This window comes from Gallus gallus, chromosome 6, assembly GCF_016699485.2.
Source record: "Gallus gallus isolate bGalGal1 chromosome 6, bGalGal1.mat.broiler.GRCg7b, whole genome shotgun sequence".
Lineage (NCBI taxonomy): Eukaryota > Metazoa > Chordata > Aves > Galliformes > Phasianidae > Gallus > Gallus gallus.
Window position 1 is genome coordinate 9,936,618 of NC_052537.1, and position 24,918 is coordinate 9,961,535.

A 24,918-nucleotide genomic window follows, 5' to 3' on the forward strand; every position below is an offset into this window, starting at 1 on the left:
GTGACAACACTGTGCAAAAAGCTGCATTTCTGCAGGAACGAGGACGTGAGGTTGTGCCTAGGGCCCTTAGCACGTCTCACTTCTTTTCCCTCAGTATCCCCGATGCCAACGTGTGCATGGCTGACTCAGAGTGAGGTGGAGCAGAGGCTCCTTACAGTGGCTCAGCACCTCCTGGTCAGTCACAGGTGGCCTGCGAGGGCCACCTTGCAATTGAAAGGCACCTCCTGCGCCTCTCTGTCCCTTACCAAGAGAAAGGAAGCCAGGTTCTCTGGGTGCACGGCTGGAAAAACAAGCAGCTAGAAGAAGGGCCGCAGGCCAGTGTGGTCTGGCAAGGGAATGCTGAAGCAGACCCACTTGGTGGTGGCCCACTTCCAGGCGTGACTCAGCAGCCTCCCTCCTTCACCAGGGCCTCCTGGTGCTCCAGCCTCTCCCCAGGCGTGCAATGAGTCAATCCAGTTTGGTAAGGCACAGCCCGTGCCCTTCCCACACAAAACACTCTGACCTTGCCCAAATAAAGGAAACAGCTGGAAGCCTTTGCAGGTCAGGAAAGCGCGTGCGTCATCGCGGCCAAGGGGAGCAGAGAGTCGCCATGGAGCGGCCTGACCCACTCCAGCTATGCTCTCCAAGTCTCCCCCCCTGCATACGCGCAGTGCAGTTTCTCACCAGATCACAGGGGGCCTGGGTTGAGCATCACCTTCCACCCTCAGCCGGCCATCTGAGTCTCCTGCAGAGGTCTGCCAGTACAGGAGAGCTCTACAGGAGCTCCTCCGTAGCCTGCCGGCACCGCTCTTGCTCAGGCTCAGGCTCAGCCCGTCAGTGCAAGACGCTTGTGCCTTCCCTTCAGCAGTGCTCCACGCGCAAAGTCCTACCAAGCGGGGGCCATGGTCTTTGGGAAGGGGAGGACATGTACAGCACCTGCGCACGGCCTGCTTCTTCTGCAAGTCCTCGGCAGCAATGGCAACGAGACCTCTGGCGAGCGTTGGCCTGAGGAAGAAGAAGCAGAATTGCTATCAACCAGATCGCTTCAGCCTTACGCAGCATGACAAGGGAGCTAAGCATTTCAGGTGAAGGAGGAATGTCTTTCATCTACCAGCGGAGCTTGGGAAGCCAAAATTGCCCTTTCTGAACGCGCTTTGTGTTTTTGCCACTTCAGCTCCCTCGGGGCCATCAGGCACAGTATAAATAGTTGCCTCGTCTCCCGGCCACTCTATTCCCTGCTGAGGCCTTGCTCTCGTCTGTGAAGCCGGTAAGTCTGCGTTCTCTTTGCCTTCTGCCTGCTCACAGGCCGCAGTGCCTCCCGAGGAGGGGGCTGCGTGCATTTTTCCTGCCTTGTCCTCCACAGGGGGCCTGGGGCTGCCAGCCGTGCCTGCCTGTACTGGGGGAGGGGATTTGGGGAGCGTGGCTTTTTCATCGGAAACGGGGCGTTGGAGGGCTCCTTTGAAGGCCATCCAAGGCCCTGGCTGTGCGGCTGGAAATTTCTGACGGGCGCCTTGGCCTCTTCCTCCACCATCCTTGGGGCAGCGATGCCCCTTTTGCATTATTAGCACGGCCGGGAATTTCCTCAGGAGAGCTAGTCTCGCCAGAGCTGTCTCCGTACGTAGTGGCTTCTGTCTTCAGTAGCCCTGTTGCGCTTTGCTCGCGCTTGTCTCCTTCTGAAAGAAGCAGGGGGAATGAGGGGGACAGAACGGCAGAGCTGTCGGAGGAGAAGGAGAGCTCTTTTTACAGGGACGAGCCGCTGAGGGACCAAGTTGAGGTCTTGCCTCTGGAAGAAGAAGTAACCTTCAGCTGGGAAGAGGGGCTGATGAGCAGGACCTCCAGCGAGTGATGCTGAGAGTGATGCTTTTCTGCTGTACCGTAGAACAGCTTTCCCCGACTGAGGCAATAGCGGCAAGGATAAACTCATCCCCCCTGAAAGGCTTTGCATCCTGTTCAGCAAAACCTTCCTCAGGATGTGGTGTGACGAGGAGCCTCTTCTCACAGCTGAAAATTCCAGGCCAGCCTTCAAGGCTGACTACAGTGATGGTTGTGGGTTGTGAGGGAAACGTCCTTGCAGCCTGGGCATGGACCCTTGGTCATGGAGCAAGCGCGGGTTGGAGAGGGCCTCCACTGGGCACGCTGGGGAGGGACTGCAGGAGCTTCTCTCTCTGACATCATCCCTAAACTACCCACAAATAGCCAGCCCAAGCCTAGCCAGATGCTCAGAAACAGCCCCTCAGCAGCCAGGGCAGGGCCTTCAGCTCTTGGCTCGCCACACCTGAGCGCGTTGAGCGACAGCTCGAGCCCTCAGCTCACTCTCGCCTCCTTCTTGCAGAGTCACCTCCCTCCCACCTCCGCCAGACATGTCGTGCTACAGCCCGTGCCAGACAGCCGCCTGCGGCCCAGCTCCGCTTGCCAACAGCTGCAACGAGCCGTGTGTCCTTCGTTGTGCCGACTCCAGCGTTGCGATCCAGCCCCCACCAGTGGTGGTGACGCTGCCGGGCCCAATCCTCAGCTCCTTCCCTCAGAGCACAGCCGTGGGATCCACGGCGTCGGCTGCCGTGGGGAGCTCTCTCAGCGCTGGCAGTGTGCCCATCGGTGCTGGGGGCTCCCTGGGGCTGGGGGGCTTTGGGTGGTCAGGGCTGGGCCGTGGGCTCTGTGGGACTCTGGGACGTGGCAACCTCCTCTGCTAAAGCCCGTGGACCACCTGCCTGTGCATGAGCACCTCGGGCCTTGAAGGCAGCCCTGGAGCCAGCCCTGAGGGCATGGCCGCGGTCTGCAGAGGAGCCGAGTTCCCGCCAACTTCTCCTCCTCGTCGCCCGCCCTCTTTCCCCTGCTTACTATCCGTGGTCTTCCGCTTTCACTGAGCTTTACAGACATCCAAAGGGCACTGCTGAAGCTCTCAGCTGTTGCCCGTTCCTCTCCTTTTCTCATTAAAGACATTGAGCATCAGCTTTGGAAACGAGTCTCCTTGCATTCTTCCTCCTTCCCCGACCCCCGCCGGCCCGGTACACAACAGACCTCGCCCCCTTGCAACACTCCGGGGGACTCCGTAGTTCTGGCCCTTGACAGTGCAGTGTCTTCCGTTCCTCGCAAGGGAGATAGGATCATTTCATGCTGACAGCTCTCTGGGAAGGACGGTCGGTGCTCGCTGGCACCGCTCAGGAGCCACGCAGCAAAGCGTGAAGGGAGACGGCATGTCCGCCGGAATCTTCCTGGGCTGCTTTCACTGCTGCGGGGACACGAGAACCTCCTGGGTTAGTAAGAACCCGTGCAGTCTCAGGCTACCTTGGTAGGAAACGTTTTTCTAACAAGCCAGAAAGTCAACTCAAGGAATACCACCCATTCACAAGACAGTCAGCTTTCCAACTCCTTCTCCACGTGGGCCCGAGCCAGCTGTCCCGTGACACACACGGAAAGCCGGGAGGCATGAAACAGGCAATCTCCCGCACTCCATTCTGGGAGGGAGAAAGAGCCCGAGTCCGTTTCCCGTCTCCTCCTCAAGGAGGAGAATTTGACCCAGGAAGAAGCGCCTGAGCTTGACAAAGCTACTTGGAAGGGACCAAGTTCTCCCTGGCGGGGGAAGCCGAGTAGCATCGTGATCCATCTCTTCCCAGGACAATCACAAGCCTATGCGTTGAGAAGGCACCAGCGTGCCTGGAACGGGAACGGGGCCCGGGAGAGGTCAGCATGAAAGTGCTTCTGGCCCCAGCTCCCAGGCCTGCGGATTGCTCCATTTATTTCTTTATTTTTTCTTGGTGCAGGAGAAAAAGTAAGCAAGCGGAGCAGAAAGAGTAACACAGGTAACGCAGAGTAGCAGAACGGTGGAGGCTTGAAGGGACCTCTTGAGACCGGTCAGTCCAAGCCACCTGCTGGAGCAAGATCTGCTGGAGCAAGATCAGCTGGAGCTGGTCGGCGGGGTCGTAGCCCAGTCCGTTTTGCTTTCAGTATCTCAAAGGATGTGAAGGCCACAGCTTCTCGGGGCCAACCTTTCCATTCCTTGGCCACCCTCCCTCCCTTTAAGACGGTGGGTTTTGGTGTTAGCTGGACGTCCGCAACTATCCCTGGGCTGAGTTACAACTCCATTTCATTAAGGGACCAACTGAAATGCCTCGCTACAAATGCACGTGTCGTGAGAAATGAGCAGGGGGGAATGGGAATTTTTAGCCCAGGCTCAGGACTACGAGATCGTAGGCCTCAGTGAGACGTGATGGGATGGCTTTCACGACCGGAGTGCAGGCACGGGCAGGGAAGGAGAGGAGGCAAGGGAGCCCTCTGTGTCACGGAAGGCCTTGACTGGATGCGGCTTAGTGGTCGTGACGGAAGGGCCAAGCGTCGCTGCGCAGGAGCCAGGCAGAAGGCCAACGTGGCAGAAATTGTGGCAGGACTACGTGATCGAGCACCCAACTGGCACGAAGAAGCAGATGGAAGAGTCTACCCAATTAAGATAAGGCGAGAGAACAAATGTCCTGCTCATGGTGGAAGAATGCAAGGTAGAGGTCAGGCTGGACGGGGCTCTGAGCACCCGATCGAGCTTCAGGAGTCCCCGTTGATTGCAGTGGACTTGGACTAGATGACCTTCAAAGGTCCCTTCCAACTCAAATGATTCTATGACTCTGGGATGAATTACAGGCTTGTCCGCCTGACTTTGCTACAAGGGAAGGTCACGGAGCAGATCGTCTTGAGCGCCATCACACGGCAGGTTGAGGACAACCCGGTGATCACCCCCAGGCAGCACGCCTTTCGATGCACGGCAGCTCCTGCTTCGCTAACCTGAGCTCCTTCCAGCTATCCTAGAAGACCAGCACAGTGGACGAGGAAAAGGCTGTGGAGGTAGTTTAGCCGGACTTCGGCAAAGCGTTTGGTAGTGGTAGAGGGGGGAGGCTTGCTTGGAAGGAGAGCAAGCCACCACGGCAACAGAAGTCAGCTATTCTCAAACCACCTTCCTTCATAAATATTCCGAGCGAGACGGGAGTACGGGCATCAGGGCCCGTCGCTGCCGTCCTCCGTTGATTGCTCTTTCACCAGGAGGAGCACAACAGCATTCCAAAGCATTGCCGAGTGGTCGGGCCAGAAGCTAATGGCTGTGACAACACTGTGCAAAAAGCTGCATTTCTGCAGGAACGAGGACGTGAGGTTGTGCCTAGGGCCCTTAGCACGTCTCACTTCTTTTCCCTCAGTATCCCCGATGCCAACGTGTGCATGGCTGACTCAGAGTGAGGTGGAGCAGAGGCTCCTTACAGTGGCTCAGCACCTCCTGGTCAGTCACAGGTGGCCTGCGAGGGCCACCTTGCAATTGAAAGGCACCTCCTGCGCCTCTCTGTCCCTTACCAAGAGAAAGGAAGCCAGGTTCTCTGGGTGCACGGCTGGAAAAACAAGCAGCTAGAAGAAGGGCCGCAGGCCAGTGTGGTCTGGCAAGGGAATGCTGAAGCAGACCCACTTGGTGGTGGCCCACTTCCAGGCGTGACTCAGCAGCCTCCCTCCTTCACCAGGGCCTCCTGGTGCTCCAGCCTCTCCCCAGGCGTGCAATGAGTCAATCCAGTTTGGTAAGGCACAGCCCGTGCCCTTCCCACACAAAACACTCTGACCTTGCCCAAATAAAGGAAACAGCTGGAAGCCTTTGCAGGTCAGGAAAGCGCGTGCGTCATCGCGGCCAAGGGGAGCAGAGAGTCGCCATGGAGCGGCCTGACCCACTCCAGCTATGCTCTCCAAGTCTCCCCCCCTGCATACGCGCAGTGCAGTTTCTCACCAGATCACAGGGGGCCTGGGTTGAGCATCACCTTCCACCCTCAGCCGGCCATCTGAGTCTCCTGCAGAGGTCTGCCAGTACAGGAGAGCTCTACAGGAGCTCCTCCGTAGCCTGCCGGCACCGCTCTTGCTCAGGCTCAGGCTCAGCCCGTCAGTGCAAGACGCTTGTGCCTTCCCTTCAGCAGTGCTCCACGCGCAAAGTCCTACCAAGCGGGGGCCATGGTCTTTGGGAAGGGGAGGACATGTACAGCACCTGCGCACGGCCTGCTTCTTCTGCAAGTCCTCGGCAGCAATGGCAACGAGACCTCTGGCGAGCGTTGGCCTGAGGAAGAAGAAGCAGAATTGCTATCAACCAGATCGCTTCAGCCTTACGCAGCATGACAAGGGAGCTAAGCATTTCAGGTGAAGGAGGAATGTCTTTCATCTACCAGCGGAGCTTGGGAAGCCAAAATTACCCTTTCTGAACGCGCTTTGTGTTTTTGCCACTTCAGCTCCCTCGGGGCCATCAGGCACAGTATAAATAGTTGCCTCGTCTCCCGGCCACTCTATTCCCTGCTGAGGCCTTGCTCTCGTCTGTGAAGCCGGTAAGTCTGCGTTCTCTTTGCCTTCTGCCTGCTCACAGGCCGCAGTGCCTCCCGAGGAGGGGGCTGCGTGCATTTTTCCTGCCTTGTCCTCCACAGGGGGCCTGGGGCTGCCAGCCGTGCCTGCCTGTACTGGGGGAGGGGATTTGGGGAGCGTGGCTTTTTCATCGGAAACGGGGCGTTGGAGGGCTCCTTTGAAGGCCATCCAAGGCCCTGGCTGTGCGGCCGGAAATTTCTGACGGGCGCCTTGGCCTCTTCCTCCACCATCCTTGGGGCAGCGATGCCCCTTTTGCATTATTAGCACGGCCGGGAATTTCCTCAGGAGAGCTAGTCTCGCCAGAGCTGTCTCCGTACGTAGTGGCTTCTGTCTTCAGTAGCCCTGTTGCGCTTTGCTCGCGCTTGTCTCCTTCTGAAAGAAGCAGGGGGAATGAGGGGGACAGAACGGCAGAGCTGTCGGAGGAGAAGGAGAGCTCTTTTTACAGGGACGAGCCGCTGAGGGACCAAGTTGAGGTCTTGCCTCTGGAAGAAGAAGTAACCTTCAGCTGGGAAGAGGGGCTGATGAGCAGGACCTCCAGCGAGTGATGCTGAGAGTGATGCTTTTCTGCTGTACCGTAGAACAGCTTTCCCCGACTGAGGCAATAGCGGCAAGGATAAACTCATCCCCCCTGAAAGGCTTTGCATCCTGTTCAGCAAAACCTTCCTCAGGATGTGGTGTGACGAGGAGCCTCTTCTCACAGCTGAAAATTCCAGGCCAGCCTTCAAGGCTGACTACAGTGATGGTTGTGGGTTGTGAGGGAAACGTCCTTGCAGCCTGGGCATGGACCCTTGGTCATGGAGCAAGCGCGGGTTGGAGAGGGCCTCCACTGGGCACGCTGGGGAGGGACTGCAGGAGCTTCTCTCTCTGACATCATCCCTAAACTACCCACAAATAGCCAGCCCAAGCCTAGCCAGATGCTCAGAAACAGCCCCTCAGCAGCCAGGGCAGGGCCTTCAGCTCTTGGCTCGCCACACCTGAGCGCGTTGAGCGACAGCTCGAGCCCTCAGCTCACTCTCGCCTCCTTCTTGCAGAGTCACCTCCCTCCCGCCTCCGCCAGACATGTCGTGCTACAGCCCGTGCCAGACAGCCGCCTGCGGCCCAGCTCCGCTTGCCAACAGCTGCAACGAGCCGTGTGTCCTTCGTTGTGCCGACTCCAGCGTTGCGATCCAGCCCCCACCAGTGGTGGTGACGCTGCCGGGCCCAATCCTCAGCTCCTTCCCTCAGAGCACAGCCGTGGGATCCACGGCGTCGGCTGCCGTGGGGAGCTCTCTCAGCGCTGGCAGTGTGCCCATCGGTGCTGGGGGCTCCCTGGGGCTGGGGGGCTTTGGGTGGTCAGGGCTGGGCCGTGGGCTCTGTGGGACTCTGGGACGTGGCAACCTCCTCTGCTAAAGCCCGTGGACCACCTGCCTGTGCATGAGCACCTCGGGCCTTGAAGGCAGCCCTGGAGCCAGCCCTGAGGGCATGGCCGCGGTCTGCAGAGGAGCCGAGTTCCCGCCAACTTCTCCTCCTCGTCGCCCGCCCTCTTTCCCCTGCTTACTATCCGTGGTCTTCCGCTTTCACTGAGCTTTACAGACATCCAAAGGGCACTGCTGAAGCTCTCAGCTGTTGCCCGTTCCTCTCCTTTTCTCATTAAAGACATTGAGCATCAGCTTTGGAAACGAGTCTCCTTGCATTCTTCCTCCTTCCCCGACCCCCGCCGGCCCGGTACACAACAGACCTCGCCCCCTTGCAACACTCCGGGGGACTCCGTAGTTCTGGCCCTTGACAGTGCAGTGTCTTCCGTTCCTCGCAAGGGAGATAGGATCATTTCATGCTGACAGCTCTCTGGGAAGGACGGTCGGTGCTCGCTGGCACCGCTCAGGAGCCACGCAGCAAAGCGTGAAGGGAGACGGCATGTCCGCCGGAATCTTCCTGGGCTGCTTTCACTGCTGCGGGGACACGAGAACCTCCTGGGTTAGTAAGAACCCGTGCAGTCTCAGGCTACCTTGGTAGGAAACGTTTTTCTAACAAGCCAGAAAGTCAACTCAAGGAATACCACCCATTCACAAGACAGTCAGCTTTCCAACTCCTTCTCCACGTGGGCCCGAGCCAGCTGTCCCGTGACACACACGGAAAGCCGGGAGGCATGAAACAGGCAATCTCCCGCACTCCATTCTGGGAGGGAGAAAGAGCCCGAGTCCGTTTCCCGTCTCCTCCTCAAGGAGGAGAATTTGACCCAGGAAGAAGCGCCTGAGCTTGACAAAGCTACTTGGAAGGGACCAAGTTCTCCCTGGCGGGGGAAGCCGAGTAGCATCGTGATCCATCTCTTCCCAGGACAATCACAAGCCTATGCGTTGAGAAGGCACCAGCGTGCCTGGAACGGGAACGGGGCCCGGGAGAGGTCAGCATGAAAGTGCTTCTGGCCCCAGCTCCCAGGCCTGCGGATTGCTCCATTTATTTCTTTATTTTTTCTTGGTGCAGGAGAAAAAGTAAGCAAGCGGAGCAGAAAGAGTAACACAGGTAACGCAGAGTAGCAGAACGGTGGAGGCTTGAAGGGACCTCTTGAGACCGGTCAGTCCAAGCCACCTGCTGGAGCAAGATCTGCTGGAGCAAGATCAGCTGGAGCTGGTCGGCGGGGTCGTAGCCCAGTCCGTTTTGCTTTCAGTATCTCAAAGGATGTGAAGGCCACAGCTTCTCGGGGCCAACCTTTCCATTCCTTGGCCACCCTCCCTCCCTTTAAGACGGTGGGTTTTGGTGTTAGCTGGACGTCCGCAACTATCCCTGGGCTGAGTTACAACTCCATTTCATTAAGGGACCAACTGAAATGCCTCGCTACAAATGCACGTGTCGTGAGAAATGAGCAGGGGGGAATGGGAATTTTTAGCCCAGGCTCAGGACTACGAGATCGTAGGCCTCAGTGAGACGTGATGGGATGGCTTTCACGACCGGAGTGCAGGCACGGGCAGGGAAGGAGAGGAGGCAAGGGAGCCCTCTGTGTCACGGAAGGCCTTGACTGGATGCGGCTTAGTGGTCGTGACGGAAGGGCCAAGCGTCGCTGCGCAGGAGCCAGGCAGAAGGCCAACGTGGCAGAAATTGTGGCAGGACTACGTGATCGAGCACCCAACTGGCACGAAGAAGCAGATGGAAGAGTCTACCCAATTAAGATAAGGCGAGAGAACAAATGTCCTGCTCATGGTGGAAGAATGCAAGGTAGAGGTCAGGCTGGACGGGGCTCTGAGCACCCGATCGAGCTTCAGGAGTCCCCGTTGATTGCAGTGGACTTGGACTAGATGACCTTCAAAGGTCCCTTCCAACTCAAATGATTCTATGACTCTGGGATGAATTACAGGCTTGTCCGCCTGACTTTGCTACAAGGGAAGGTCACGGAGCAGATCGTCTTGAGCGCCATCACACGGCAGGTTGAGGACAACCCGGTGATCACCCCCAGGCAGCACGCCTTTCGATGCACGGCAGCTCCTGCTTCGCTAACCTGAGCTCCTTCCAGCTATCCTAGAAGACCAGCACAGTGGACGAGGAAAAGGCTGTGGAGGTAGTTTAGCCGGACTTCGGCAAAGCGTTTGGTAGTGGTAGAGGGGGGAGGCTTGCTTGGAAGGAGAGCAAGCCACCACGGCAACAGAAGTCAGCTATTCTCAAACCACCTTCCTTCATAAATATTCCGAGCGAGACGGGAGTACGGGCATCAGGGCCCGTCGCTGCCGTCCTCCGTTGATTGCTCTTTCACCAGGAGGAGCACAACAGCATTCCAAAGCATTGCCGAGTGGTCGGGCCAGAAGCTAATGGCTGTGACAACACTGTGCAAAAAGCTGCATTTCTGCAGGAACGAGGACGTGAGGTTGTGCCTAGGGCCCTTAGCACGTCTCACTTCTTTTCCCTCAGTATCCCCGATGCCAACGTGTGCATGGCTGACTCAGAGTGAGGTGGAGCAGAGGCTCCTTACAGTGGCTCAGCACCTCCTGGTCAGTCACAGGTGGCCTGCGAGGGCCACCTTGCAATTGAAAGGCACCTCCTGCGCCTCTCTGTCCCTTACCAAGAGAAAGGAAGCCAGGTTCTCTGGGTGCACGGCTGGAAAAACAAGCAGCTAGAAGAAGGGCCGCAGGCCAGTGTGGTCTGGCAAGGGAATGCTGAAGCAGACCCACTTGGTGGTGGCCCACTTCCAGGCGTGACTCAGCAGCCTCCCTCCTTCACCAGGGCCTCCTGGTGCTCCAGCCTCTCCCCAGGCGTGCAATGAGTCAATCCAGTTTGGTAAGGCACAGCCCGTGCCCTTCCCACACAAAACACTCTGACCTTACCCAAATAAAGGAAACAGCTGGAAGCCTTTGCAGGTCAGGAAAGCGCGTGCGTCATCGCGGCCAAGGGGAGCAGAGAGTCGCCATGGAGCGGCCTGACCCACTCCAGCTATGCTCTCCAAGTCTCCCCCCCTGCATACGCGCAGTGCAGTTTCTCACCAGATCACAGGGGGCCTGGGTTGAGCATCACCTTCCACCCTCAGCCGGCCATCTGAGTCTCCTGCAGAGGTCTGCCAGTACAGGAGAGCTCTACAGGAGCTCCTCCGTAGCCTGCCGGCACCGCTCTTGCTCAGGCTCAGGCTCAGCCCGTCAGTGCAAGACGCTTGTGCCTTCCCTTCAGCAGTGCTCCACGCGCAAAGTCCTACCAAGCGGGGGCCATGGTCTTTGGGAAGGGGAGGACATGTACAGCACCTGCGCACGGCCTGCTTCTTCTGCAAGTCCTCGGCAGCAATGGCAACGAGACCTCTGGCGAGCGTTGGCCTGAGGAAGAAGAAGCAGAATTGCTATCAACCAGATCGCTTCAGCCTTACGCAGCATGACAAGGGAGCTAAGCATTTCAGGTGAAGGAGGAATGTCTTTCATCTACCAGCGGAGCTTGGGAAGCCAAAATTACCCTTTCTGAACGCGCTTTGTGTTTTTGCCACTTCAGCTCCCTCGGGGCCATCAGGCACAGTATAAATAGTTGCCTCGTCTCCCGGCCACTCTATTCCCTGCTGAGGCCTTGCTCTCGTCTGTGAAGCCGGTAAGTCTGCGTTCTCTTTGCCTTCTGCCTGCTCACAGGCCTGCAGTGCCTCCCGAGGAGGGGGCTGCGTGCATTTTTCCTGCCTTGTCCTCCACAGGGGGCCTGGGGCTGCCAGCCGTGCCTGCCTGTACTGGGGGAGGGGATTTGGGGAGCGTGGCTTTTTCATCGGAAACGGGGCGTTGGAGGGCTCCTTTGAAGGCCATCCAAGGCCCTGGCTGTGCGGCCGGAAATTTCTGACGGGCGCCTTGGCCTCTTCCTCCACCATCCTTGGGGCAGCGATGCCCCTTTTGCATTATTAGCACGGCCGGGAATTTCCTCAGGAGAGCTAGTCTCGCCAGAGCTGTCTCCGTACGTAGTGGCTTCTGTCTTCAGTAGCCCTGTTGCGCTTTGCTCGCGCTTGTCTCCTTCTGAAAGAAGCAGGGGGAATGAGGGGGACAGAACGGCAGAGCTGTCGGAGGAGAAGGAGAGCTCTTTTTACAGGGACGAGCCGCTGAGGGACCAAGTTGAGGTCTTGCCTCTGGAAGAAGAAGTAACCTTCAGCTGGGAAGAGGGGCTGATGAGCAGGACCTCCAGCGAGTGATGCTGAGAGTGATGCTTTTCTGCTGTACCGTAGAACAGCTTTCCCCGACTGAGGCAATAGCGGCAAGGATAAACTCATCCCCCCTGAAAGGCTTTGCATCCTGTTCAGCAAAACCTTCCTCAGGATGTGGTGTGACGAGGAGCCTCTTCTCACAGCTGAAAATTCCAGGCCAGCCTTCAAGGCTGACTACAGTGATGGTTGTGGGTTGTGAGGGAAACGTCCTTGCAGCCTGGGCATGGACCCTTGGTCATGGAGCAAGCGCGGGTTGGAGAGGGCCTCCACTGGGCACGCTGGGGAGGGACTGCAGGAGCTTCTCTCTCTGACATCATCCCTAAACTACCCACAAATAGCCAGCCCAAGCCTAGCCAGATGCTCAGAAACAGCCCCTCAGCAGCCAGGGCAGGGCCTTCAGCTCTTGGCTCGCCACACCTGAGCGCGTTGAGCGACAGCTCGAGCCCTCAGCTCACTCTCGCCTCCTTCTTGCAGAGTCACCTCCCTCCCGCCTCCGCCAGACATGTCGTGCTACAGCCCGTGCCAGACAGCCGCCTGCGGCCCAGCTCCGCTTGCCAACAGCTGCAACGAGCCGTGTGTCCTTCGTTGTGCCGACTCCAGCGTTGCGATCCAGCCCCCACCAGTGGTGGTGACGCTGCCGGGCCCAATCCTCAGCTCCTTCCCTCAGAGCACAGCCGTGGGATCCACGGCGTCGGCTGCCGTGGGGAGCTCTCTCAGCGCTGGCAGTGTGCCCATCGGTGCTGGGGGCTCCCTGGGGCTGGGGGGCTTTGGGTGGTCAGGGCTGGGCCGTGGGCTCTGTGGGACTCTGGGACGTGGCAACCTCCTCTGCTAAAGCCCGTGGACCACCTGCCTGTGCATGAGCACCTCGGGCCTTGAAGGCAGCCCTGGAGCCAGCCCTGAGGGCATGGCCGCGGTCTGCAGAGGAGCCGAGTTCCCGCCAACTTCTCCTCCTCGTCGCCCGCCCTCTTTCCCCTGCTTACTATCCGTGGTCTTCCGCTTTCACTGAGCTTTACAGACATCCAAAGGGCACTGCTGAAGCTCTCAGCTGTTGCCCGTTCCTCTCCTTTTCTCATTAAAGACATTGAGCATCAGCTTTGGAAACGAGTCTCCTTGCATTCTTCCTCCTTCCCCGACCCCCGCCGGCCCGGTACACAACAGACCTCGCCCCCTTGCAACACTCCGGGGGACTCCGTAGTTCTGGCCCTTGACAGTGCAGTGTCTTCCTGTTCCTCGCAAGGGAGATAGGATCATTTCATGCTGACAGCTCTCTGGGAAGGACGGTCGGTGCTCGCTGGCACCGCTCAGGAGCCACGCAGCAAAGCGTGAAGGGAGACGGCATGTCCGCCGGAATCTTCCTGGGCTGCTTTCACTGCTGCGGGGACACGAGAACCTCCTGGGTTAGTAAGAACCCGTGCAGTCTCAGGCTACCTTGGTAGGAAACGTTTTTCTAACAAGCCAGAAAGTCAACTCAAGGAATACCACCCATTCACAAGACAGTCAGCTTTCCAACTCCTTCTCCACGTGGGCCCGAGCCAGCTGTCCCGTGACACACACGGAAAGCCGGGAGGCATGAAACAGGCAATCTCCCGCACTCCATTCTGGGAGGGAGAAAGAGCCCGAGTCCGTTTCCCGTCTCCTCCTCAAGGAGGAGAATTTGACCCAGGAAGAAGCGCCTGAGCTTGACAAAGCTACTTGGAAGGGACCAAGTTCTCCCTGGCGGGGGAAGCCGAGTAGCATCGTGATCCATCTCTTCCCAGGACAATCACAAGCCTATGCGTTGAGAAGGCACCAGCGTGCCTGGAACGGGAACGGGGCCCGGGAGAGGTCAGCATGAAAGTGCTTCTGGCCCCAGCTCCCAGGCCTGCGGATTGCTCCATTTATTTCTTTATTTTTTCTTGGTGCAGGAGAAAAAGTAAGCAAGCGGAGCAGAAAGAGTAACACAGGTAACGCAGAGTAGCAGAACGGTGGAGGCTTGAAGGGACCTCTTGAGACCGGTCAGTCCAAGCCACCTGCTGGAGCAAGATCTGCTGGAGCAAGATCAGCTGGAGCTGGTCGGCGGGGTCGTAGCCCAGTCCGTTTTGCTTTCAGTATCTCAAAGGATGTGAAGGCCACAGCTTCTCGGGGCCAACCTTTCCATTCCTTGGCCACCCTCCCTCCCTTTAAGACGGTGGGTTTTGGTGTTAGCTGGACGTCCGCAACTATCCCTGGGCTGAGTTACAACTCCATTTCATTAAGGGACCAACTGAAATGCCTCGCTACAAATGCACGTGTCGTGAGAAATGAGCAGGGGGGAATGGGAATTTTTAGCCCAGGCTCAGGACTACGAGATCGTAGGCCTCAGTGAGACGTGATGGGATGGCTTTCACGACCGGAGTGCAGGCACGGGCAGGGAAGGAGAGGAGGCAAGGGAGCCCTCTGTGTCACGGAAGGCCTTGACTGGATGCGGCTTAGTGGTCGTGACGGAAGGGCCAAGCGTCGCTGCGCAGGAGCCAGGCAGAAGGCCAACGTGGCAGAAATTGTGGCAGGACTACGTGATCGAGCACCCAACTGGCACGAAGAAGCAGATGGAAGAGTCTACCCAATTAAGATAAGGCGAGAGAACAAATGTCCTGCTCATGGTGGAAGAATGCAAGGTAGAGGTCAGGCTGGACGGGGCTCTGAGCACCCGATCGAGCTTCAGGAGTCCCCGTTGATTGCAGTGGACTTGGACTAGATGACCTTCAAAGGTCCCTTCCAACTCAAATGATTCTATGACTCTGGGATGAATTACAGGCTTGTCCGCCTGACTTTGCTACAAGGGAAGGTCACGGAGCAGATCGTCTTGAGCGCCATCACACGGCAGGTTGAGGACAACCCGGTGATCACCCCCAGGCAGCACGCCTTTCGATGCACGGCAGCTCCTGCTTCGCTAACCTGAGCTCCTTCCAGCTATCCTAGAAGACCAGCACAGTGGACGAGGAAAAGGCTGTGGAGGTAGTTTAGCCGGACTTCGGCAAAGCGTTTGGTAGTGGTAGAGGGGGGAGGCTTGCTTGGAAGGAGAGCAAGCCACCACGGCAACAGAAGTCAGCTATTCTCAAACCACCTTCCTTCATAAATATTCCGAGCGAGACGGGAGTACGGGCATCAGGGCCCGTCGCTGCCGTCCTCCGTTGATTGCTCTTTCACCAGGAGGAGCACAACAGCATTCCAAAGCATTGCCGAGTGGTCGGGCCAGAAGCTAATGGCTGTGACAACACTGTGCAAAAAGCTGCATTTCTGCAGGAACGAGGACGTGAGGTTGTGCCTAGGGCCCTTAGCACGTCTCACTTCTTTTCCCTCAGTATCCCCGATGCCAACGTGTGCATGGCTGACTCAGAGTGAGGTGGAGCAGAGGCTCCTTACAGTGGCTCAGCACCTCCTGGTCAGTCACAGGTGGCCTGCGAGGGCCACCTTGCAATTGAAAGGCACCTCCTGCGCCTCTCTGTCCCTTACCAAGAGAAAGGAAGCCAGGTTCTCTGGGTGCACGGCTGGAAAAACAAGCAGCTAGAAGAAGGGCCGCAGGCCAGTGTGGTCTGGCAAGGGAATGCTGAAGCAGACCCACTTGGTGGTGGCCCACTTCCAGGCGTGACTCAGCAGCCTCCCTCCTTCACCAGGGCCTCCTGGTGCTCCAGCCTCTCCCCAGGCGTGCAATGAGTCAATCCAGTTTGGTAAGGCACAGCCCGTGCCCTTCCCACACAAAACACTCTGACCTTACCCAAATAAAGGAAACAGCTGGAAGCCTTTGCAGGTCAGGAAAGCGCGTGCGTCATCGCGGCCAAGGGGAGCAGAGAGTCGCCATGGAGCGGCCTGACCCACTCCAGCTATGCTCTCCAAGTCTCCCCCCCTGCATACGCGCAGTGCAGTTTCTCACCAGATCACAGGGGGCCTGGGTTGAGCATCACCTTCCACCCTCAGCCGGCCATCTGAGTCTCCTGCAGAGGTCTGCCAGTACAGGAGAGCTCTACAGGAGCTCCTCCGTAGCCTGCCGGCACCGCTCTTGCTCAGGCTCAGGCTCAGCCCGTCAGTGCAAGACGCTTGTGCCTTCCCTTCAGCAGTGCTCCACGCGCAAAGTCCTACCAAGCGGGGGCCATGGTCTTTGGGAAGGGGAGGACATGTACAGCACCTGCGCACGGCCTGCTTCTTCTGCAAGTCCTCGGCAGCAATGGCAACGAGACCTCTGGCGAGCGTTGGCCTGAGGAAGAAGAAGCAGAATTGCTATCAACCAGATCGCTTCAGCCTTACGCAGCATGACAAGGGAGCTAAGCATTTCAGGTGAAGGAGGAATGTCTTTCATCTACCAGCGGAGCTTGGGAAGCCAAAATTACCCTTTCTGAACGCGCTTTGTGTTTTTGCCACTTCAGCTCCCTCGGGGCCATCAGGCACAGTATAAATAGTTGCCTCGTCTCCCGGCCACTCTATTCCCTGCTGAGGCCTTGCTCTCGTCTGTGAAGCCGGTAAGTCTGCGTTCTCTTTGCCTTCTGCCTGCTCACAGGCCGCAGTGCCTCCCGAGGAGGGGGCTGCGTGCATTTTTCCTGCCTTGTCCTCCACAGGGGGCCTGGGGCTGCCAGCCGTGCCTGCCTGTACTGGGGGAGGGGATTTGGGGAGCGTGGCTTTTTCATCGGAAACGGGGCGTTGGAGGGCTCCTTTGAAGGCCATCCAAGGCCCTGGCTGTGCGGCCGGAAATTTCTGACGGGCGCCTTGGCCTCTTCCTCCACCATCCTTGGGGCAGCGATGCCCCTTTTGCATTATTAGCACGGCCGGGAATTTCCTCAGGAGAGCTAGTCTCGCCAGAGCTGTCTCCGTACGTAGTGGCTTCTGTCTTCAGTAGCCCTGTTGCGCTTTGCTCGCGCTTGTCTCCTTCTGAAAGAAGCAGGGGGAATGAGGGGGACAGAACGGCAGAGCTGTCGGAGGAGAAGGAGAGCTCTTTTTACAGGGACGAGCCGCTGAGGGACCAAGTTGAGGTCTTGCCTCTGGAAGAAGAAGTAACCTTCAGCTGGGAAGAGGGGCTGATGAGCAGGACCTCCAGCGAGTGATGCTGAGAGTGATGCTTTTCTGCTGTACCGTAGAACAGCTTTCCCCGACTGAGGCAATAGCGGCAAGGATAAACTCATCCCCCCTGAAAGGCTTTGCATCCTGTTCAGCAAAACCTTCCTCAGGATGTGGTGTGACGAGGAGCCTCTTCTCACAGCTGAAAATTCCAGGCCAGCCTTCAAGGCTGACTACAGTGATGGTTGTGGGTTGTGAGGGAAACGTCCTTGCAGCCTGGGCATGGACCCTTGGTCATGGAGCAAGCGCGGGTTGGAGAGGGCCTCCACTGGGCACGCTGGGGAGGGACTGCAGGAGCTTCTCTCTCTGACATCATCCCTAAACTACCCACAAATAGCCAGCCCAAGCCTAGCCAGATGCTCAGAAACAGCCCCTCAGCAGCCAGGGCAGGGCCTTCAGCTCTTGGCTCGCCACACCTGAGCGCGTTGAGCGACAGCTCGAGCCCTCAGCTCACTCTCGCCTCCTTCTTGCAGAGTCACCTCCCTCCCGCCTCCGCCAGACATGTCGTGCTACAGCCCGTGCCAGACAGCCGCCTGCGGCCCAGCTCCGCTTGCCAACAGCTGCAACGAGCCGTGTGTCCTTCGTTGTGCCGACTCCAGCGTTGCGATCCAGCCCCCACCAGTGGTGGTGACGCTGCCGGGCCCAATCCTCAGCTCCTTCCCTCAGAGCACAGCCGTGGGATCCACGGCGTCGGCTGCCGTGGGGAGCTCTCTCAGCGCTGGCAGTGTGCCCATCGGTGCTGGGGGCTCCCTGGGGCTGGGGGGCTTTGGGTGGTCAGGGCTGGGCCGTGGGCTCTGTGGGACTCTGGGACGTGGCAACCTCCTCTGCTAAAGCCCGTGGACCACCTGCCTGTGCATGAGCACCTCGGGCCTTGAAGGCAGCCCTGGAGCCAGCCCTGAGGGCATGGCCGCGGTCTGCAGAGGAGCCGAGTTCCCGCCAACTTCTCCTCCTCGTCGCCCGCCCTCTTTCCCCTGCTTACTATCCGTGGTCTTCCGCTTTCACTGAGCTTTACAGACATCCAAAGGGCACTGCTGAAGCTCTCAGCTGTTGCCCGTTCCTCTCCTTTTCTCATTAAAGACATTGAGCATCAGCTTTGGAAACGAGTCTCCTTGCATTCTTCCTCCTTCCCCGACCCCCGCCGGCCCGGTACACAACAGACCTCGCCCCCTTGCAACACTCCGGGGGACTCCGTAGTTCTGGCCCTTGACAGTGCAGTGTCTTCCTGTTCCTCGCAAGGGAGATAGGATCATTTCATGCTGACAGCTCTCTGGGAAGGACGGTCGGTGCTCGCTGGCACCGCTCAGGAGCCACGCAGCAAAGCGTGAAGGGAGACGGCATGTCCGCCGGAATCTTCCTGGGCTGCTTTCACTGCTGCGGGGACACGAGAACCTCCTGGGTTAGTAAGAACCCGTGCAGTCTCAGGCTACCTTGGTAGGAAACGTTTTTCTAACAAGCCAGAAAGTCAACTCAAGGAATACCACCCATTCACAAGACAGTCAGCTTTCCAACTCCTTCTCCACGTGGGCCCGAGCCAGCTGTCCCGTGACACACACGGAAAGCCGGGAGGCATGAAACAGGCAATCTCCCGCACTCCATTCTGGGAGGGAGAAAGAGCCCGAGTCCGTTTCCCGTCTCCTCCTCAAGGAGGAGAATTTGACCCAGGAAGAAGCGCCTGAGCTTGACAAAGCTACTTGGAAGGGACCAAGTTCTCCCTGGCGGGGGAAGCCGAGTAGCATCGTGATCCATCTCTTCCCAGGACAATCACAAGCCTATGCGTTGAGAAGGCACCAGCGTGCCTGGAACGGGAACGGGGCCCGGGAGAGGTCAGCATGAAAGTGCTTCTGGCCCCAGCTCCCAGGCCTGCGGATTGCTCCATTTATTTCTTTATTTTTTCTTGGTGCAGGAGAAAAAGTAAGCAAGCGGAGCAGAAAGAGTAACACAGGTAACGCAGAGTAGCAGAACGGTGGAGGCTTGAAGGGACCTCTTGAGACCGGTCAGTCCAAGCCACCTGCTGGAGCAAGATCTGCTGGAGCAAGATCAGCTGGAGCTGGTCGGCGGGGTCGTAGCCCAGTCCGTTTTGCTTTCAGTATCTCAAAGGATGTGAAGGCCACAGCTTCTCGGGGCCAACCTTTCCATTCCTTGGCCACCCTCCCTCCCTTTAAGACGGTGGGTTTTGGTGTTAGCTGGACGTCCGCAACTATCCCTGGGCTGAGTTACAACTCCATTTCATTAAGGGACCAACTGAAATGCCTCGCTACAAATGCACGTGTCGTGAGAAATGAGCAGGGGGGAATGGGAATTTTTAGCCCAGGCTCAGGACTACGAGATCGTAGGCCTCAGTGAGACGTGATGGGATGGCTTTCACGACCGGAGTGCAGGCACGGGCAGGGAAGGAGAGGAGGCAAGGGAGCCCTCTGTGTCACGGAAGGCCTTGACTGGATGCGGCTTAGTGGTCGTGACGGAAGGGCCAAGCGTCGCTGCGCAGGAGCCAGGCAGAAGGCCAACGTGGCAGAAATTGTGGCAGGACTACGTGATCGAGCACCCAACTGGCACGAAGAAGCAGATGGAAGAGTCTACCCAATTAAGATAAGGCGAGAGAACAAATGTCCTGCTCATGGTGGAAGAATGCAAGGTAGAGGTCAGGCTGGACGGGGCTCTGAGCACCCGATCGAGCTTCAGGAGTCCCCGTTGATTGCAGTGGACTTGGACTAGATGACCTTCAAAGGTCCCTTCCAACTCAAATGATTCTATGACTCTGGGATGAATTACAGGCTTGTCCGCCTGACTTTGCTACAAGGGAAGGTCACGGAGCAGATCGTCTTGAGCGCCATCACACGGCAGGTTGAGGACAACCCGGTGATCACCCCCAGGCAGCACGCCTTTCGATGCACGGCAGCTCCTGCTTCGCTAACCTGAGCTCCTTCCAGCTATCCTAGAAGACCAGCACAGTGGACGAGGAAAAGGCTGTGGAGGTAGTTTAGCCGGACTTCGGCAAAGCGTTTGGTAGTGGTAGAGGGGGGAGGCTTGCTTGGAAGGAGAGCAAGCCACCACGGCAACAGAAGTCAGCTATTCTCAAACCACCTTCCTTCATAAATATTCCGAGCGAGACGGGAGTACGGGCATCAGGGCCCGTCGCTGCCGTCCTCCGTTGATTGCTCTTTCACCAGGAGGAGCACAACAGCATTCCAAAGCATTGCCGAGTGGTCGGGCCAGAAGCTAATGGCTGTGACAACACTGTGCAAAAAGCTGCATTTCTGCAGGAACGAGGACGTGAGGTTGTGCCTAGGGCCCTTAGCACGTCTCACTTCTTTTCCCTCAGTATCCCCGATGCCAACGTGTGCATGGCTGACTCAGAGTGAGGTGGAGCAGAGGCTCCTTACAGTGGCTCAGCACCTCCTGGTCAGTCACAGGTGGCCTGCGAGGGCCACCTTGCAATTGAAAGGCACCTCCTGCGCCTCTCTGTCCCTTACCAAGAGAAAGGAAGCCAGGTTCTCTGGGTGCACGGCTGGAAAAACAAGCAGCTAGAAGAAGGGCCGCAGGCCAGTGTGGTCTGGCAAGGGAATGCTGAAGCAGACCCACTTGGTGGTGGCCCACTTCCAGGCGTGACTCAGCAGCCTCCCTCCTTCACCAGGGCCTCCTGGTGCTCCAGCCTCTCCCCAGGCGTGCAATGAGTCAATCCAGTTTGGTAAGGCACAGCCCGTGCCCTTCCCACACAAAACACTCTGACCTTACCCAAATAAAGGAAACAGCTGGAAGCCTTTGCAGGTCAGGAAAGCGCGTGCGTCATCGCGGCCAAGGGGAGCAGAGAGTCGCCATGGAGCGGCCTGACCCACTCCAGCTATGCTCTCCAAGTCTCCCCCCCTGCATACGCGCAGTGCAGTTTCTCACCAGATCACAGGGGGCCTGGGTTGAGCATCACCTTCCACCCTCAGCCGGCCATCTGAGTCTCCTGCAGAGGTCTGCCAGTACAGGAGAGCTCTACAGGAGCTCCTCCGTAGCCTGCCGGCACCGCTCTTGCTCAGGCTCAGGCTCAGCCCGTCAGTGCAAGACGCTTGTGCCTTCCCTTCAGCAGTGCTCCACGCGCAAAGTCCTACCAAGCGGGGGCCATGGTCTTTGGGAAGGGGAGGACATGTACAGCACCTGCGCACGGCCTGCTTCTTCTGCAAGTCCTCGGCAGCAATGGCAACGAGACCTCTGGCGAGCGTTGGCCTGAGGAAGAAGAAGCAGAATTGCTATCAACCAGATCGCTTCAGCCTTACGCAGCATGACAAGGGAGCTAAGCATTTCAGGTGAAGGAGGAATGTCTTTCATCTACCAGCGGAGCTTGGGAAGCCAAAATTACCCTTTCTGAACGCGCTTTGTGTTTTTGCCACTTCAGCTCCCTCGGGGCCATCAGGCACAGTATAAATAGTTGCCTCGTCTCCCGGCCACTCTATTCCCTGCTGAGGCCTTGCTCTCGTCTGTGAAGCCGGTAAGTCTGCGTTCTCTTTGCCTTCTGCCTGCTCACAGGCTGCAGTGCCTCCCGAGGAGGGGGCTGCGTGCATTTTTCCTGCCTTGTCCTCCACAGGGGGCCTGGGGCTGCCAGCCGTGCCTGCCTGTACTGGGGGAGGGGATTTGGGGAGCGTGGCTTTTTCATCGGAAACGGGGCGTTGGAGGGCTCCTTTGAAGGCCATCCAAGGCCCTGGCTGTGCGGCCGGAAATTTCTGACGGGCGCCTTGGCCTCTTCCTCCACCATCCTTGGGGCAGCGATGCCCCTTTTGCATTATTAGCACGGCCGGGAATTTCCTCAGGAGAGCTAGTCTCGCCAGAGCTGTCTCCGTACGTAGTGGCTTCTGTCTTCAGTAGCCCTGTTGCGCTTTGCTCGCGCTTGTCTCCTTCTGAAAGAAGCAGGGGGAATGAGGGGGACAGAACGGCAGAGCTGTCGGAGGAGAAGGAGAGCTCTTTTTACAGGGACGAGCCGCTGAGGGACCAAGTTGAGGTCTTGCCTCTGGAAGAAGAAGTAACCTTCAGCTGGGAAGAGGGGCTGATGAGCAGGACCTCCAGCGAGTGATGCTGAGAGTGATGCTTTTCTGCTGTACCGTAGAACAGCTTTCCCCGACTGAGGCAATAGCGGCAAGGATAAACTCATCCCCCCTGAAAGGCTTTGCATCCTGTTCAGCAAAACCTTCCTCAGGATGTGGTGTGACGAGGAGCCTCTTCTCACAGCTGAAAATTCCAGGCCAGCCTTCAAGGCTGACTACAGTGATGGTTGTGGGTTGTGAGGGAAACGTCCTTGCAGCCTGGGCATGGACCCTTGGTCATGGAGCAAGCGCGGGTTGGAGAGGGCCTCCACTGGGCACGCTGGGGAGGGACTGCAGGAGCTTCTCTCTCTGACATCATCCCTAAACTACCCACAAATAGCCAGCCCAAGCCTAGCCAGATGCTCAGAAACAGCCCCTCAGCAGCCAGGGCAGGGCCTTCAGCTCTTGGCTCGCCACACCTGAGCGCGTTGAGCGACAGCTCGAGCCCTCAGCTCACTCTCGCCTCCTTCTTGCAGAGTCACCTCCCTCCCGCCTCCGCCAGACATGTCGTGCTACAGCCCGTGCCAGACAGCCGCCTGCGGCCCAGCTCCGCTTGCCAACAGCTGCAACGAGCCGTGTGTCCTTCGTTGTGCCGACTCCAGCGTTGCGATCCAGCCCCCACCAGTGGTGGTGACGCTGCCGGGCCCAATCCTCAGCTCCTTCCCTCAGAGCACAGCCGTGGGATCCACGGCGTCGGCTGCCGTGGGGAGCTCTCTCAGCGCTGGCAGTGTGCCCATCGGTGCTGGGGGCTCCCTGGGGCTGGGGGGCTTTGGGTGGTCAGGGCTGGGCCGTGGGCTCTGTGGGACTCTGGGACGTGGCAACCTCCTCTGCTAAAGCCCGTGGACCACCTGCCTGTGCATGAGCACCTCGGGCCTTGAAGGCAGCCCTGGAGCCAGCCCTGAGGGCATGGCCGCGGTCTGCAGAGGAGCCGAGTTCCCGCCAACTTCTCCTCCTCGTCGCCCGCCCTCTTTCCCCTGCTTACTATCCGTGGTCTTCCGCTTTCACTGAGCTTTACAGACATCCAAAGGGCACTGCTGAAGCTCTCAGCTGTTGCCCGTTCCTCTCCTTTTCTCATTAAAGACATTGAGCATCAGCTTTGGAAACGAGTCTCCTTGCATTCTTCCTCCTTCCCCGACCCCCGCCGGCCCGGTACACAACAGACCTCGCCCCCTTGCAACACTCCGGGGGACTCCGTAGTTCTGGCCCTTGACAGTGCAGTGTCTTCCTGTTCCTCGCAAGGGAGATAGGATCATTTCATGCTGACAGCTCTCTGGGAAGGACGGTCGGTGCTCGCTGGCACCGCTCAGGAGCCACGCAGCAAAGCGTGAAGGGAGACGGCATGTCCGCCGGAATCTTCCTGGGCTGCTTTCACTGCTGCGGGGACACGAGAACCTCCTGGGTTAGTAAGAACCCGTGCAGTCTCAGGCTACCTTGGTAGGAAACGTTTTTCTAACAAGCCAGAAAGTCAACTCAAGGAATACCACCCATTCACAAGACAGTCAGCTTTCCAACTCCTTCTCCACGTGGGCCCGAGCCAGCTGTCCCGTGACACACACGGAAAGCCGGGAGGCATGAAACAGGCAATCTCCCGCACTCCATTCTGGGAGGGAGAAAGAGCCCGAGTCCGTTTCCCGTCTCCTCCTCAAGGAGGAGAATTTGACCCAGGAAGAAGCGCCTGAGCTTGACAAAGCTACTTGGAAGGGACCAAGTTCTCCCTGGCGGGGGAAGCCGAGTAGCATCGTGATCCATCTCTTCCCAGGACAATCACAAGCCTATGCGTTGAGAAGGCACCAGCGTGCCTGGAACGGGAACGGGGCCCGGGAGAGGTCAGCATGAAAGTGCTTCTGGCCCCAGCTCCCAGGCCTGCGGATTGCTCCATTTATTTCTTTATTTTTTCTTGGTGCAGGAGAAAAAGTAAGCAAGCGGAGCAGAAAGAGTAACACAGGTAACGCAGAGTAGCAGAACGGTGGAGGCTTGAAGGGACCTCTTGAGACCGGTCAGTCCAAGCCACCTGCTGGAGCAAGATCTGCTGGAGCAAGATCAGCTGGAGCTGGTCGGCGGGGTCGTAGCCCAGTCCGTTTTGCTTTCAGTATCTCAAAGGATGTGAAGGCCACAGCTTCTCGGGGCCAACCTTTCCATTCCTTGGCCACCCTCCCTCCCTTTAAGACGGTGGGTTTTGGTGTTAGCTGGACGTCCGCAACTATCCCTGGGCTGAGTTACAACTCCATTTCATTAAGGGACCAACTGAAATGCCTCGCTACAAATGCACGTGTCGTGAGAAATGAGCAGGGGGGAATGGGAATTTTTAGCCCAGGCTCAGGACTACGAGATCGTAGGCCTCAGTGAGACGTGATGGGATGGCTTTCACGACCGGAGTGCAGGCACGGGCAGGGAAGGAGAGGAGGCAAGGGAGCCCTCTGTGTCACGGAAGGCCTTGACTGGATGCGGCTTAGTGGTCGTGACGGAAGGGCCAAGCGTCGCTGCGCAGGAGCCAGGCAGAAGGCCAACGTGGCAGAAATTGTGGCAGGACTACGTGATCGAGCACCCAACTGGCACGAAGAAGCAGATGGAAGAGTCTACCCAATTAAGATAAGGCGAGAGAACAAATGTCCTGCTCATGGTGGAAGAATGCAAGGTAGAGGTCAGGCTGGACGGGGCTCTGAGCACCCGATCGAGCTTCAGGAGTCCCCGTTGATTGCAGTGGACTTGGACTAGATGACCTTCAAAGGTCCCTTCCAACTCAAATGATTCTATGACTCTGGGATGAATTACAGGCTTGTCCGCCTGACTTTGCTACAAGGGAAGGTCACGGAGCAGATCGTCTTGAGCGCC

The 24,918-nt window shown here is 58.0% G+C and overlaps 5 protein-coding genes and 3 long non-coding RNA genes across 8 annotated transcripts; all 8 read left to right on the forward strand.

The window, feature by feature from the left end:
- Positions 1-2,311: 2,311 nt before the first annotated feature.
- LOC121113354 (beta-keratin-related protein) lies at positions 2,312-2,938 on the forward strand. Its single transcript, XM_040702860.2, has one exon. The coding sequence runs from the start codon at positions 2,340-2,342 to the stop codon at positions 2,667-2,669; it is 330 nt and encodes a 109-aa protein (XP_040558794.1). The 5' UTR covers positions 2,312-2,339; the 3' UTR covers positions 2,670-2,938.
- A 4,435-nt stretch (positions 2,939-7,373) lies between these two features.
- LOC121113352 (beta-keratin-related protein) lies at positions 7,374-8,000 on the forward strand. The gene has a single exon (XM_040702853.2). The coding sequence runs from the start codon at positions 7,402-7,404 to the stop codon at positions 7,729-7,731; it is 330 nt and encodes a 109-aa protein (XP_040558787.1). The 5' UTR covers positions 7,374-7,401; the 3' UTR covers positions 7,732-8,000.
- A 2,636-nt stretch (positions 8,001-10,636) lies between these two features.
- LOC121111164 lies at positions 10,637-11,334 on the forward strand. Its single transcript, XR_005860855.1, has 2 exons — positions 10,637-11,188; positions 11,278-11,334. It is a non-coding gene; the product is annotated as an uncharacterized LOC121111164 (long non-coding RNA).
- A 1,102-nt stretch (positions 11,335-12,436) lies between these two features.
- LOC121113353 (beta-keratin-related protein) lies at positions 12,437-13,063 on the forward strand. Its single transcript, XM_040702854.2, has one exon. It carries the CDS (start codon positions 12,465-12,467, stop codon positions 12,792-12,794), a length of 330 nt encoding a protein of 109 aa, XP_040558788.1. The 5' UTR covers positions 12,437-12,464; the 3' UTR covers positions 12,795-13,063.
- A 2,637-nt stretch (positions 13,064-15,700) lies between these two features.
- Positions 15,701-16,398, forward strand: LOC121113356. Its single transcript, XR_005860856.1, has 2 exons — positions 15,701-16,252; positions 16,342-16,398. It is a non-coding gene; the product is annotated as an uncharacterized LOC121113356 (long non-coding RNA).
- A 1,101-nt stretch (positions 16,399-17,499) lies between these two features.
- Positions 17,500-18,126, forward strand: LOC121111155 (beta-keratin-related protein). Its single transcript, XM_040702857.2, has one exon. The coding sequence runs from the start codon at positions 17,528-17,530 to the stop codon at positions 17,855-17,857; it is 330 nt and encodes a 109-aa protein (XP_040558791.1). The 5' UTR covers positions 17,500-17,527; the 3' UTR covers positions 17,858-18,126.
- Positions 18,127-20,763: 2,637 nt separating this feature from the next.
- Positions 20,764-21,461, forward strand: LOC121113357. Its single transcript, XR_005860857.1, has 2 exons — positions 20,764-21,315; positions 21,405-21,461. It is a non-coding gene; the product is annotated as an uncharacterized LOC121113357 (long non-coding RNA).
- A 1,101-nt stretch (positions 21,462-22,562) lies between these two features.
- LOC121111157 (beta-keratin-related protein) lies at positions 22,563-23,189 on the forward strand. The gene has a single exon (XM_040702856.2). It carries the CDS (start codon positions 22,591-22,593, stop codon positions 22,918-22,920), a length of 330 nt encoding a protein of 109 aa, XP_040558790.1. The 5' UTR covers positions 22,563-22,590; the 3' UTR covers positions 22,921-23,189.
- The last annotated feature ends 1,729 nt before the right edge of the window (positions 23,190-24,918 follow it).

Coding starts and splice junctions, on each gene's coding strand:
- LOC121113352 (XM_040702853.2), top strand. CDS start 7,402: ATGTCGTGCTACAGCCCGTGCCAGACAGCCGCCTGCGGCCCAGCTCCG.
- LOC121111157 (XM_040702856.2), top strand. CDS start 22,591: ATGTCGTGCTACAGCCCGTGCCAGACAGCCGCCTGCGGCCCAGCTCCG.
- LOC121111155 (XM_040702857.2), top strand. CDS start 17,528: ATGTCGTGCTACAGCCCGTGCCAGACAGCCGCCTGCGGCCCAGCTCCG.
- LOC121113354 (XM_040702860.2), top strand. CDS start 2,340: ATGTCGTGCTACAGCCCGTGCCAGACAGCCGCCTGCGGCCCAGCTCCG.
- LOC121113353 (XM_040702854.2), top strand. CDS start 12,465: ATGTCGTGCTACAGCCCGTGCCAGACAGCCGCCTGCGGCCCAGCTCCG.